Genomic DNA, 14,905 nt, shown 5'->3' on the forward strand with positions numbered 1-14,905 from the left:
AGTGTTTTGTGGGCTCCTGGCTGCATCTGGAATCTTGTATTGACACATTTATCTGCCAGAGCCACCCTTGGAAGAATCCCTGTGCCTGGTTCTGGCCAAGAAATATGTGTGGCATTTGGTATTTTGGCCGTTCACACTGAAAAAAATATGGTAGTGAGCAACGGCAAACTGCCCAACAGCCCAAATTCCTTTGAGTTTCACTAGGGAGTGAGAGAACAGAAGAGAGTAAATCTTCACTCTTAGAAGCGTGGCTTCCTGAGTCAGTATGCTGGTGGGAGTTGACCTAGAGCAGGGTCCTGTCATACAGGGATGTGGGTGGGAACTATGTGAGATGAGTGCCGAAGATGAGGTAGCAGAACCATGCTTTAATGTGTATTTGGATACTTTAACAAAAACTCGATGAAGGTGGAGGGCGAAGGACATAAATAATACAATGACTATAAACAGAATTCATTTATGTAATGAACTTTAAACATGTTCCACCAGCTTCATAGTTGACTGAAACTCAGAAACCACCGATGGCCTTATGTGGACCAGCCAACCCAGTGAGCCCATAGTGTGTCAGCTGTCTGTCTCTGAGGCTTCTTCCCACTCTAGAGTTGACATCATAGTGGGGTACAAGCAGGAAATAAAGGACTTTAACCCCAAAACATTACAAATTATAACTTAGATGTGCAACCCAGGAAGCAGATATAAGTCTTTATAAAAAATACTTTCATATTTTGGAGTATCTGCAATTTATGAAGAAAATACATGTGTTTTTGAAAGGTTAAGAATTCCTCTCATCCAGGCAACCATCTAAAAACATGAATGTAGACAAACATGTAGACTAAACACCCATACACAGAAAATACAGGAGAAAAGCAAATAAAAGTAACTTTCAATAATTTTGAAAATTAAAGTTAATGTTTGCAAGTTTGAATGTATTTGTTGTATAAATATATATATAACTAATAAAATGTTTAAATTTTTATTGTCCATATATTTGTTTCTTCTAGGTGGGAACTTTGTCCCTCTTTAAAGGGAAAAGTTGCTGGACTTAGTAGCCCACACCTTTAATTTTGGGAGACAGAAGTATTTGGGCTCTCTGAGTTTGAGGCCAGCCTTGTCTACAGAGCTAATTCTAGGACAACTAGGGCTGTTACACAGAGAAACACTGTCTCAAAATTTCTAAAAACAAACAACAGAAAAGGTGGAGGCTTAAGAAAAGAAGGAAGTCAATAATGGTAGAAAATTTTTAAAAAATAGAATGAAATAATACTATTTTTATTCAAACTTCTTTAAAGCACATGGATTCTCACTTAAAGCAGTGGTTTCTTTCTATGAACTTGTTTATATAACTACATTAATACAGTTTCCTCTTCTCCCCCTTTGGCTTGGTTGTATGTCACTGTGAGCATTTCTGTAAAACCCATGTAAATAGTTTTTATAAATATATACTTTTATGCTTCTTATAAGTATGTCTCTATTAATCTCTACCTATAATACATTTTATGCCCTCTTATTTTATATAGGTAGTAACAACTTAATACACCATCTTATATATTCTCTTTTAAAAAAATCAGTTACCTCTACTATGTAATTTTATTTTCCGACTTTACGGAAGATAGGAGGTGGAAGCTGAGTTCTATAGCACATACTTATCCTCGGTAGGCTGAGGGAAGAGGATTAAGAGCTTAAGGAATACATGATGAGTTTGCTGCATGGTGAGAACCTGTCCCAACAAATAGGGACAGTATGATAGAGTGTGGGCTTAGAAGTCAGGCAGGGTAGATTTCAGGTACAGCTTCCCTCACTTAAGAGCCCTGCGACATTGCAAAGTCCTCACGTCTTGTCTGGAAGATGAGAGAACTCTATGTTGGCCACCAAAGGTACTGTGGGCAGCAAGATAGTCAGGATACTCCGCAATACCAAACCCATTGAGTGGGGATTGATTGTCCTGTTCTTCCTTCTGCATGGCTACTAAAACAGACGTCAGGTTCATTTATAACCTGTAGTCAGAGACGGCACATTCGTCACCAGGCCACCTGGACCCGAATAATCATATAAAAACTATATTAATTACAACACTGCTTGGCTGATGGCTCAGGCATATTTTTTAGCTATTTCTTGCATCTTAAATGAACCCATTTCTGTTAACTGGTATCACGAGGCTGTGGCCTACCGTTAAGGTTCTGGCTTCCTTCTCCTTAGGCAGCTACATGGTGTCTCCCTGACTCCCCCTACTCTTTCTGTATCTCTGCTAAACCATTGGTCAAAACAGCTTTATTCACTAACCAATAAAAATATCCCCTATACAGAAGACCATCACATCAATAAGCAGATGGTAATACGACTCTAAGTAGAACACGTGGGTGGTTGCCAGTGGGAAGCCACTACTGTGCCTGTGACTCTCCCTGTATTGGGTGATTTCTGTGGCTCCCCGTGTTCAGTGATTTCTGTGGCTCCCCTGTGTTGGGTGATTTCTGTGGCTCCCCGTGTTCAGTGATTTCTGTGGCTCCCCTGTGTTGGGTGATTTCTGTGGCTCCCCTGTGTTGGGTGGTTTATTCCTCTCCCCTGAAATGCAGCAGCCATGTTTTGAACATTAGTAGGCTTACTTTCTCTTGAGGTTTTTTTTTTTTTTTTTTAAATGCTGCTTTTAAAAGTGAATTGTTAAAAATATGTGAATGTCATGTAAGTGATGAATGTTGCCTTTCTTTGACAGGCCTTACCAATAGATTCTAAGGCTACATGGCTGTGACTTGTTCAGATTGTGCTGACAGCTGGCTGTGTTGAAAGTATATATACCAATCTATTTAATTTTAGACTTATTTTCACTGAGTTTAGTTTTCTTCATTGGTTTAATCTTGTTTGGGTGTGCTGGCTAGTTTTTTTGCTTTTTAATCCACTTGACATAAACTAGGGTTATCTAGGAAGTGGAGGGACTTATTCTTGGTTAATGAGTGAGGGTCCAGCCTGCTGTGGGCTGTGCTACCCATGTGCAGATAGTCCTGGGTTGTTTAAGAAAGCAAGCTGAGGCAGCATTCTTCCATGGCCTCTTCAGTTTCTGTCTCTAGGTCCCTGCTTGAGTTTCTGCTCTGAATTCCTCCCATGATGGATTGTGTTAGGGAAATGTAAACCAAGCAAACCCTGCTCTCTCCATGCTGGTAATGGGTCAGTGTTTTCTCACAGCAACAGAGAGCAAAGTAGGAGGTCAGGGAATAGATTGCATGCAATTTTACCATTGAAAAGGAAAAAAAAAATGGTGAGATGCGGTGAGTTTTCTTTTGTTGAGAGCTAGCCTTTTGTCTTTTGTCTGGAGGCAGACTGTGTTCAAACCTTGGCTTCATATTGGTGACATCACCTGAGGCAAGGGGCTTACCCTGGGTCTGCCTTCTCTGTAAGTGAGTGGACAGCGAGGCCTAAGAGAATAATGGAACATGTGCTTTGAATGGGGTTCTGCATGGTGGGGCCTTTTCACATGCCTGTGTAATTGCACAGCTACAGTAATGTAAAAAGGGAAGGATAATTAAAAGTGAGTAGAAGAATTAGGGTCAGTAGTTGGAGGGAGTAGACTTGATTTTTTTATACCCCCAAAGTTCTGTTCTTACATGTTTTCATATAATTAGTAATGGATTTTTAGGATAGGGTATAGCACATAGAAAAGAACAACATAAAAAATGTTCTTGTCCCTGTCACAGTTGTTGATATGTAAATCCCATGGAAACCTCTGGAAGGTATGCTTTTATTTTAAGGACATCAGAGTGGGCCAACTGTGGAACTGCGTTTTGTTTGTTTTGTTTTAAATCTCTGAAATCCACAAGAGTAATGCTCTTATCTCTACACTACTGTCTGTGATTTGCCACTGACTGAGCTGTCTTCCTTTTAACCCTTGGAGGGGAAGCATGAGATTATGTTTCTCCATTACTGGCTTGTGGCTGACTGTGGGCAACAGTGTTTTTCTCAGTTGCGATCTGCTCTTCAGATTCTTCATAAGCCCACTAGCTTCCAAGCATGTCCTCAACAACGCTCATCTTTCTGAGTTTTCATAGGGAACGTGTATTGGCCAAGATTTTATTGAGTATACCAATAACATTTTTTTCTTTCAAAAACTTGCTTTGTGTTATTTATTTCTAAATATGCTCAGATTCAGAATAGATAAGTAAATTAAGGGAAAGTAATTTTATTTTACTATATATTTTTATTAATTTTTATACAGACTATTTCGATCATGTTTTTACCTCCTTCATCTCTGCAAGTGAGCACACATAGTCACATACCAAACCCACGAAATAAAATCTCACAAACAAAAGACCAATAAGACAAAAAAAAAAGTTAAAACAAAGTAAAGTGAATCAAAAAGTACATAAACCCGTGAAGTTCATTTTCTATTGGCAGATACTGTTGGGTATGTGGCCTGCCCTGAAGCGTAGCTGACGTGCCCAGTGACTCTCAATTGATAAAAGATGATTTTTTTTTTCTTGGTCAGCAGCCATCAGTTGCAAATAGCTTCTTGGTTAGGGATGGGACACTGCCCACTCCCTCCTTCAGTTCTGCGACCCTGTCCAGCATGAACCTGTGCAGGCCTCCTGCATGCTGCCACTGTCTCTGTGAGGTCGTATGTGCATCTGTCCTGTTGTGCTTGCAGGATCTGTTGCCTTGGAGTCGTCCATTCCCTCTGGCTCTGACAGTCTTTCTGCCTCCTCTTCTGCATAGGTCGCTGAGCCCTGAGTGGGGAGGGCTTTGATGAAGCCGTCCAGTTTAAGACAGAGTGCTCCAAAACCTCGCTGCACAGGCTGTGCAGTTGTGGGACTCCGTGTTAGTTACTGGCTCCTGAAGGAGAAGCTTCCTTTTTCATGAAGAAGGTAGTTTTTGAAGGACCGATTGCTTAGAAGGCACAAACCTCTGCATTTTATCTCTAACAGCACAGAAACCGATCAATCAATCAAGGGGTTAAGTTTTTAAAAGGGTGTCTAATAATATGCTATTTTATGAAGAACAATTAAAATTTCCCTGTAAAATTAACATAGTTGTGGTTTATTTATAAGATCTCCCTGTAGCTTTTGTAAACTAAAACTTGCCGTGAATTCTTTTCGTTTGTCCTAGCATACACAGTAAATGGCTTTGTCCTCTGAGCAGTTGAGGTTGAGACGCGAGGCCCCTTGTTTAAGATCACATAGTTATTTTGGTTTCAATTGTGGGTCTGAGCTAGGGCCTTCTCTTGGTACTGGGGAACTGTTTCAAAGAATCAACAGTCTTTATGATATCTTGCTAATGGAAATGGATCTTATACTCTCAAAGTGTCTTTCAAATCGGAATACAGAAAGTAAACACTGCCCCTGTTACTGCCCAGAGAAATTGTAGGCATCGGTCGGTGTTCTATGCAGTCATCGCCCACATTATGCATTAGTAGTCCAAGTGTGTCGTCTCCTGTGCAGAGGTGGTTGGGGAGAGCCTATGATTCTCAGAGTACTGGACAGTTTTTTTCAAGTCCCAAAATGAAGAAAACCTTTTTTCTTTGTTTTTGTGTATGTTGTGATATTATACATTTTTAAACTAGCATATAAAGTAATATGGTTTGTTATGGCAGTTTTGTACATGTGCCATTGTACCATGTGGTATTGTTTGGTTAGTGACACTTACTAGTTTTAGTCGATCACAATTTATTCCACTTTTTAAGATGAGGAAGAATCACATGGATTCCTTTTGGCTCAGGAGCAGTGACTAGCTGTCTCCTGGAGACTGTTCTGAGGCAGCAAGGAGGTCCATCTCTGGAGGCTGTGAGGAATAGCCAGGGTATAAGGGTTGGGGATGGTTAATGACAGTGGCTTTGCAGATGTCTGTCCACTATTTCAAAGAGCATGGTGAAGGAAGTGTTAACAATAGACTTGGGTGGGTTGAAACATTTGGGATTTGGGGATGTTTGAAGGTTATGCTGCTTTTTTTTGAGGCGGGGGAGAACATTCTAGTCATGGAGACATTTGGATTGGAAAACCTTTAAAATGTCACACTGCTTTTTAAATAAAATTATTCAGTTTATAATTTCTGGCTTGACGTACTGTGGTGCTGTCATAGTACATTTTCCGCGGTGTGTGTATTGTCTTCCCAGTTAGGGCTGCGGGCATCTGGGCTGAGATAACAGCTTTTCACAGTTTTGCTCTCAGAATCTCTTCTGCACACACAAGTGAGCCTTCTTGTTCGGTGGCGTGAGGGTCTTGCTGTAATTCAAGACACCGGTGATCTATCTTGAGAGGAGCCTAAGGAAATGCTTTGAACTCTTTGGCATCTTTATATATATTCACATATATATATGTGTATATATATATATGTGTGTGTGTACACACACACACACACATTTAACTTATGCTTTCTTATTATTGCAGCTATTACAAAACTTTTAAATGATTTCTTTGCTGCATATGAAGAAAACTGTTGAACTTAAGTCAATATAATCTTATTAAAAGAATTATAATAGCAACAAGTACTTTTTATTCTTTAGTTTTTTATTAAAACAGAATGACTCCATTTTGTTTCCTTTCTCCGCAGAGTTTCATTTTAGCTGGCTTTGAATCATTGTAGAGAAGACTGAACTCTGGAAAAGATGTTGGAAACCATAGGTAAGACTTCCTCCTTCCTCCTTGCGTCTGTCAGAAGGGAACGTGTTTCCACTGCTCTCTCAGTGTACCGTGCTCTACATAGCTGTAGTAACTGAGTTTTAATTTTTTATCCAGTAGCACTGAACCAGGTAATAGATTTCTATATTTGTGAAAAGTTATTCACATGGTTATAAAAAACAAATCATTTATAATAAAAAATCAACGTGAGATAGTGTATAAATTGCAAGTTTGAATAAGCTTAATGGAAGCCCTGTTTTGTTCTATGAACACAGTCGTAGCTTTGGGCTATCCCTAGAAAGCCCAAAAGTAAGTTAGGAGTGAAGCCCTCACTTGTTAGTGCAGGTGAGGTGCTGCTGAGTGCTTGGCTCTGCCCGATAGGACTGTAATCAATCTCTCAAATCCCATTTCAAATAGGAATTTCTGCATGAGAGATTTAGGCTGAGAGATCTGTATTTCCTCAGCTTCTCCCACTGTAGTATAGTTTCAGAGACAATGGACTGTAGAAAGCTGTTTTAGGTGTGGCACACACTGCAGAATCTGCCATGTCAGCACTGTGCCTTCTCCAGGTCGCTCTTGGGAGACTGATTATTGGGGGGTATGCACAGCTCACTCTGTCACTAGGACAATGATGATAACTCAACAGTTGCCAGTTTCGTGGAATTAGGACAATAAAGAGAAAAAGAGCTGTTTGTGACATTTGACTTTGGATTCTGTTCCTGCTTTGACCATAAAATTCTGTGGGGATACATTTTCCATGTCCCATTCCTCATTGGAACCATAGGCCATGAAAACTGTCGGCACACATAGGCAAGTTCCTTATAGTACAGGAGAAGGAAGGGGAAAGTGTGGCTTCCATTAAAACCACTGTTTTCTGGATTTTATTCTGTCAGCAGTTACTAGTTATTAAGTAGCACACCTTTTAAGAATTGATATTAATATTAGTAATAGATTTGTGTTCTGAGTTACTATGGAAAATGGGACAAAGAACAAACAAAATTTTCATGTGTGTCTTTATTTATTTATTTATTTATTTATTTATAATTATGTATACAATATTCTGTCTGTATGCCTGAAGGCCAGAAGAGGGCGCCAGACCTCTTAACAGATGGTTGTGAGCCACCATGTGGTTGCTGGGAATTGAACTCAGGACCTTTGGAAGAGCAGGCAATGCTCTTAACCACTGAGCCATCTCTCCAGCCCTCATGTGTGTCTTTATCATTCCTTGTTTAGGATTTCCACAGGACCAATATTGTTTATTTCAGCTTGTTTGTATGTACGCGCTCATTATTGGTATGATTTTGTACTTAATTACCAAGTATCTGGGGAATGCCAGATGTGGTGCTATCAGCACTGTCTCTGCTGATCCCTCTTTTCTGATTTCTGTGATTGGCAATAGACGCACGTGCCGCCTGTTGTCATGACTGGGTCATGACATATTTGAATAGTCTCCATTGGAAAAAACAAATTTGACTCAAAAATTGTAAGAACCTCTGTATAATTCAGGAATATGTTGAAATTCACTGGTTTCCACCAGTATATAAGTTCCCAGGCGCCTAAGGGCATATTGAAAATGCTCACTTCTATTACATATCTAATTTGTATTATGCTTAATAGTAATTTGAATTATATTTGTTGGGAGCAAATATGCTATTTAATTTTAGGCTAGAGCATTTTAAGGGGTTGAAGCAGTACTTTTGAAATATCTATTATTAGTAGTTCTATGTTATCAAGTATAGACTACTTCATTTTTGATTATTATATATTATTTATTATTATAATAATTATTTATATTATTTATTATTATATTTTGGAGGTGATTCAGCAGTGGCATCCACATCCACTTAGTAATGGGTTAATTATCCATTTTTCTTATGTGTAAATGAAATTTCATATATCCTTTATAAAAAGAAGAGATTATATTTTTAAGGCCGTACAAGGCTTCATGCGACTTTCACAAGAGCCTACACATCTGTCTCTGAGTTCAGTTACACATCATATGTGTCAATTTCTGTGACTTCACACTTTTGCTAAGTGTGTCCTATACCCTGTTCTTGCTCTTAAATGAATCCCATTACAAGAGACTTAAAAGGCTTACGGTGAGAGGTTGTAGACTCCCTTTAGGAACTAAATCAGTGAAACAACTGGATTGTTCTGAAGCATATGTAAATATGCTACTTCATTTTGAAAAAAATATTTAAACATTAAAGAGTATCCCTGTACTGAATTAAAAGTACGTAATTTTGCATAGCTTTGCCCTCAGTGAAAATACGACAAGGCTGTGCACTCAGGGAGAATTGTCTCAGGATCTCTAGAGGCACAGTGTCTTCATAGATTTGACAAGTCTTTTGAATGCTATTATTGACTGATGCTTCTCTTTGGAATAGACAAAACCCGAGCCCTGCAGGCAGCAGAGCGCCTGCAAAACAAGCTGAAGGAACGTGGGGATGTTGCAAATGAAGACAAACTGAGCCTCCTGAAGTCTGTCCTGCAGAGCCCTCTCTTCAGTCAGATTCTCAACCTGCAGACTTCTCTACAGCAGCTGAAAGACCAGGTAGGGTGTCATCACCCAGGGTGTCCTAGAGCTTGTGAAAAGAGCTCATGCTTTCCCAAAGGCTGGCTTTTGTGTGTGTTAATAAATAATGGAGGCATTTAACCACTAACAGACATTTAGACTCACTGTGGCTTTTCCCTGCTAGTTATTTTTGTCCCCGTTGTTGCAGATGATGTGACATGATGTTGAAAGCTTGTGTGGATGCTTAGACAAGAGCTCCTACAGGAGGAAGGCTGATGAAAATGTTGGGGCTGGGTGGCTGCAGACTTGGTTCTCATCGTCGCTAAGGCCTGTTGTTCATGTGATCTTGCTCATTCAGATTCAGACATCCAGTACAGCAACAGGGTTTCAGAGAAGCCTGCATTTGTATGTTTAATCATGTGTGTGAGGAATGGAAGTCACCTCTGTTTTGACAGTAGAAGGATAATTACATTGTCATCAGTTTAAGGAACTGCAATTCTCACCTCTTAAGAGTGTGCAAGTAGCACTTCCTTCCATGACAGCATCAGATGGCAATAAACATTAGGATTTCTAAATGTAACACCACATTTTGTTCCTTGTAAAAAGTATGAACATTAAAAAGTTTGAACATTTATATTAAAACTGAAAGTGTATCACACGACAGAATGAAAACCGAAGTCAGATGTTCTTTGAACTTACTTAATTTAATCACCATTTCACAGGTTTTGAACGTATTTTTAAAAGAGTTTCTATCCTCTCAAGGTTTGAAGTCAGTTTAATTATGTTCTCATGTTTTTAGAATTAATTTAATGGTTATGGATGACTTGCTAGCAAATATTCTGCCTTAAAAGGATAAAAATGAAACTTAAAAACTGGTTTCATAATTCGGTGAAGGAACAATTCTAATGCGATGGATGGTCCAGATGCCAACAGCTAGATAGTAGAAGAGCATGCTTAGTGTCCTCCAACCTAATCCAGATTCTGGTATGCTTCTACAATTCGTCAGAAATAAAAAGACTCTTCAGAAATATTTTTATTGGGCTGAGGACTAGCTCAGTCAACAGAGTGCTCCCATCCCTAGAACCCTCTATTAACAAACAAATGAAAACAACAGAGAAGCTGGGTGTGGCCTGCTGAGGAGGTACACCAAGGGATCCTACATACACATGTACCCGCACAAGGTAATGTGTAGTCAAGCACACACCCCCACAAACTATTTCCTCTTGTAAGTTTCAACTCCATTATTTAAAAGGTCATGGTGTAAATTTAAAAAGAAGTTTTTGTTGTATCTGTGTGTTTCTCCTCTGGATCAGTTGTGGAATTGGTTTTCAATATTGATGGATCGGCAAGCTTTTGGGGAAATTAGTTTCTAGAATTTGGTATGGGAAATTATCTGTTTCTTTTTTTTTTACCCCAGCACCATGTAAGGAAATTGAATAGAGTCTTCTTAGTGTATTGTGTGAACACATAGTTGCAATTAGGTGGAAATTAAGTCATATACTGAGTTTTAAAATACATTAGTAGTCAAGTACAGTAGCTGGATCTTTGCCTACTAGCCAGCCTTCTACAGGGAAGAGGGTTTGTGTCCACTGTGTCTGCTGAAAGGACACCCATAGTCTGTGTGTTGCACTGGTTCTGTTGTTTCAAAGTAGAAATAGGATGTAGCTCTAAGGCTGTGTGGGCTTACATGATTCACATGAAGCCTGCTGGGAAATCTATTGAGTATTGCAGTGAGTTTCACATTTGGTGACCAGGTATAACTGCTGTGATTTGTATTACTTATACAGGAAAGTCTCTGAGACTACAGAGAGTACTGAGACAGAGATTGCTCTGTGAGGATGTAAGATTATTTAACTCTGTAGACAGATTGACAGATGACAGTGTGGCCAGAACTCTGAGACGAGTTCAAGTGCCAGCACCAGAAATAAATAGCATGATGGGGGCATTGAAGAGAGGAACTCAGGATGCACATGTGTGAGGATGGGGGATGTTTCCGGTACAAGTCTGCAGTCAGGCTGGTGAATTCCCAGGGTAATGGATAGGGGCAAGATGTGTGTCCAACAATGCTTCCCTTGATATAAACCTACTTCTTAGGTGGGAAACTCCTGGCACCAGGAAATCTATTAACTAGGGACTCTCAGACAGCATCTCAGTAAGGTGGCATCTGTGAAAGGCGGGAACTGTGGCAGAATATTGTATCCTGAACAGCCATTGGACACTACATTACATTCTTGGAATGTACTTTCAAGATTAAGTTGTGAGGCCCATGGATTCTGCTGCCATGTCTTAGGTATATTTGAACTTTTGTCTTCTTGGTCATTGTCATGTAGAAGAGAAAACTAGTAGAAAAGGAGGGAATGTGTAGCTGTGCCCTGTTAGTCAAATTGGTCCAAAAACTGAAAACATTTATAAGGAAGAGCTGCAAATAGATGTTGGTTTCTTTACGGCCTTTGGGATCAGCAGCCTGTTTTAGATCTCTTGTTTCTTGTTTTTCCCAAGGATAGACTTGATACACTCATCTCTCAAAGGTTGGTGACTTTTCCCAGGACTTTGAGATTTTGGATTCTATAAAGTTTCTGCAGTCTAGTATAGGTGGATGCCATTCTTTACCAGTTCCTTTTACTTATCAGACTTTTTACTTTTTATATGAGCCTACTAAAATTGTTTTCTATTTTAAAATTTAATTATAAATTTATAGCTATTATCATCTTAGATTTAAAAATGCTAACTTGTGAAAGTTTATAATTTAATAATGTAAAGAATATTTTTTTGCTTCTTGACCATACAAACTACCCATTGCTAGTTGTAATTTGTTACCCTATATTTATATTATGTTTTCAGTGTACAATTTTGTATGCACAGTAGATAGAAATTATTGCCTCTGTCTTTTTTACTGTTATCAGCACCCTCCCTCCCCCCAATACCCAGTATCATTCTGTGTCTTTTAGAAAAGCAGAGGAAGTGAATAATTGAAAAGCTCGAGGTGTATAGGGCATACTGAAGAACATGATCATATTGTTGCATTAATGACAGATGCTGACATGCCGTGTTGAATTAAACCTGCAATTTTTCCCCTTCCAATCCTTCTCATTACTTCTATTCAATGATGTTTAATTTTTCCAATTTGCTTCCACAGTACTAAGATTGCCCTTAGAAATCAAACTGTTTCCCTTTGGCAAATTAAGCACTTGACAGGTGTGTAACTGAGAGGGCAAAAAAGCCGTGCCCTGAAGGGATGTGCTATTTAAATATTGTCAAAAATATTAGCAGGTCTGAGAGTATAATTGATGCCTCTGTTTAACTCCGCCACATTGTGTATTGTTCTAACGCCAGCGAAAAGGATGTATGCTATTAAACCTGAATAATCTCTAATCGCTCCTGCTCATTTCCTATTGCATGATTCCTGTTTAAGTGAAAAGGAACTGCGTCTGTGTGTCAATGATCTGTCAAATGCAGGTTCTCAAGTAGTGTCCTTACTGTCACCTAGTCATCACAGCTATTAACTACAGCATTTAATGTGTATTCATGAAAAAAAATCCAGCTATTGTGGGAGAAATAAACACGTTAGCAGTTTCATAATAGAAACTTGTCAGCCTTGAGGATATCGGATTTGCATATTTATTCGGGGAAGTAGCTCCAGTCCAGTATAGATGTGGATGCTGCTTTCCTGATTAATTAATTACTTTACTTTATGAGTGAGCCTGGGCACTAAATCACTCCCCCATGCTATTTGTAGGAGCAGTGCGAATTAATATTATTAATTTTAAATAGAAATTTAGGATCCGGACTTAGAAACTGGCATTATTTTTAAACCTTAGCAGCAGAGAGTAATTCTACAATGGGAGAAATGGTGTTGCTAGATCAGGTTACCAAGATGCTTCTCTGGGAAATGAGCCTTGGGCCAGGAATATCAGGGGGCCACTTGTTAGCGTTCTTGTTAGCATATGTGGTATGTGGCATTCTGCTGCAGTAGTGGTTTGGTTAATAGATCCAGGTTCTTAGTTCTTCTACCTGCCCCTTTCAAAAACATGTTGGCCAGTACACATTTTAATTAGATGTGTAAGGTACATGTATAGAGCCTAAGATAAACTTCTCTTTGAAATTTAAAACATCTTTTGAAATAACTGAAGACATGCTAGGTTTTGCATGGCATATGAGTTGGCAGATAGAGCAGCAAGATTGTTTAAAAATTCACTTTTGTTTCTGAAGTGCCATCTGCGTGCTGTAACATTTTTGTATGTATTTCTGTGTTTGTAAGTTTTACCTGTTTACATTCAGAAACACTCCTGATGAGAAACACGTGGAACAATGAACAACAGTGAACACAAATGTACACACACTGAAAATACCACAGAAGTGGATCGGTGGATACCCAAGGACCTTGGTTTATAAAATCCATATTATTTAATTTCAGTCTCCGAGGGTGGGGACAAAGCCCAAACATATGACATAAGAACTGGGGGTTATAAACTTCTCATTGTGAGACATTCATTGAATTAAAAATTTCCATGGCAATGAGAGTTAGTACGGTGGCAGCTTTATAAAATATTTATAGGCATTTATAACGACTTCGTTGAACATCTAAAATCAATGAAAACCAAGTTCTTACTATCTCGGGAGAAAATAGAACACAGGAAAACAAGGAGCCAGATGCTATGATGGAAAGAATACTTGGCTTTGACTGAAAGAATAGTCCCCACTAATAGGGACTATATTTAAAGTGGATCGTGGAAGATGAGTACTTTTCTGCAGAAGTGGGGAACAGTTTCAGATGGAAGGGAGAATAAAAGCACGTGGGCAAAGTGCTTTTCAAATGAGAGCGTTGTCTGCAATCAGATTTGCTTGTCCTCCTGGGGGATGACAGAGCTGCCGTGGGTGGGTGATAGGTAGAGCTTGGGGAAGTCGCTACATGCAGTCAGTGCCGAGCTCAGTCGTCCCCCAATTTGGAGTTGCTGTGTTCATTAATCTGCAGTGCCCCGTTGAGAAACCGTGTTCAGCAGAGCCACGTGCTCACCTTTATCCTCCAGAGTTCCGTCATGGTAAAACTCTGAGGAGAATATGGTCACAGGACACACACTTCAGCGTAGTAAAGTTGATCTATAGCAAGCACACAGTCACATCATCTCAAGAGGAGAAAAGCTCAAAATCAGGAATAGGACAGTGATATCTCCTCTCCTCCCTTCTGTTCAGCATTGTGCTTAACGTCTGAACTAGAACAGTAGAAGGGAAGGAGGTAAGGGGGATACACGTAAGAAGGGAAGACAATCAAAGTTCCCTTATTAGCGGAAGTGACACCATACCTAAGACCCTAAATGCTCCGGCAGAAATAGCTGCCTTTTTGTGGTATTAGCCATAACAAAATTAAAGTAAGATTTTTAGTAACATTTTGATAAATAATTACTTTGAATATAATTTTAAAACATATAAAGTGTGCTTCAAAGGAATGTTTTTCTTCACATTTTGAAGCATCATGGCCTAATTTAGTGGTGGCTTTCCTAGTGAGGGTACCTAAGTGTCACTGTAGAGATAAAGGTAAGTGCCGTTTATGCACTTTATAGAGTCCATTCCTATTGTCTGACATGGGCAGAGTCATGCCTGAAGAGTCTCATCTGTGCATAGATGTTTGTAAATTGAAGAATCAAGTTCCTATCCAGATGTGGAGATAGGATGCCTGAATGTCATCAGCTCTAATAACCTTCTTATGCTATAGACTGATAGAAAGATGAGGTCTGAGGAGATGACTCAGGGGACAGAGCACTTGCTTCTCAACTGGGAGGACATGAGTTTGAAACCCCAG

The 14,905-nt window shown here is 39.3% G+C and overlaps 1 protein-coding gene across 12 annotated transcripts in view; it reads left to right on the forward strand.

The window, feature by feature from the left end:
- Mpdz (multiple PDZ domain crumbs cell polarity complex component) overlaps positions 1–14,905 on the forward strand; it is a 155,553-nt gene that overhangs the window by 14,444 nt on the left and 126,204 nt on the right. For 11 of the 12 annotated variants that reach the window (XM_041651580.1, XM_041651586.1, XM_041651588.1 and 8 more), the window contains exons 2-3: positions 6,526–6,596; positions 8,981–9,147. In XM_041651580.1, the coding sequence (XP_041507514.1) occupies positions 6,581–6,596; positions 8,981–9,147 (183 nt within the window). In that variant the 5' untranslated portion in view covers positions 6,526–6,580. Of the gene's footprint in view, positions 1–4,695; positions 4,845–6,525; positions 6,597–8,980; positions 9,148–14,905 lie in introns of all 12 variants that reach the window. The other variant, XM_041651581.1, reaches the window with a different exon arrangement.

This window comes from Microtus oregoni, unplaced genomic scaffold, assembly GCF_018167655.1.
Source record: "Microtus oregoni isolate MIOR12 unplaced genomic scaffold, Mior012 000005F_ref0000423, whole genome shotgun sequence".
Classification (NCBI taxonomy): Eukaryota; Metazoa; Chordata; class Mammalia; order Rodentia; family Cricetidae; genus Microtus; species Microtus oregoni.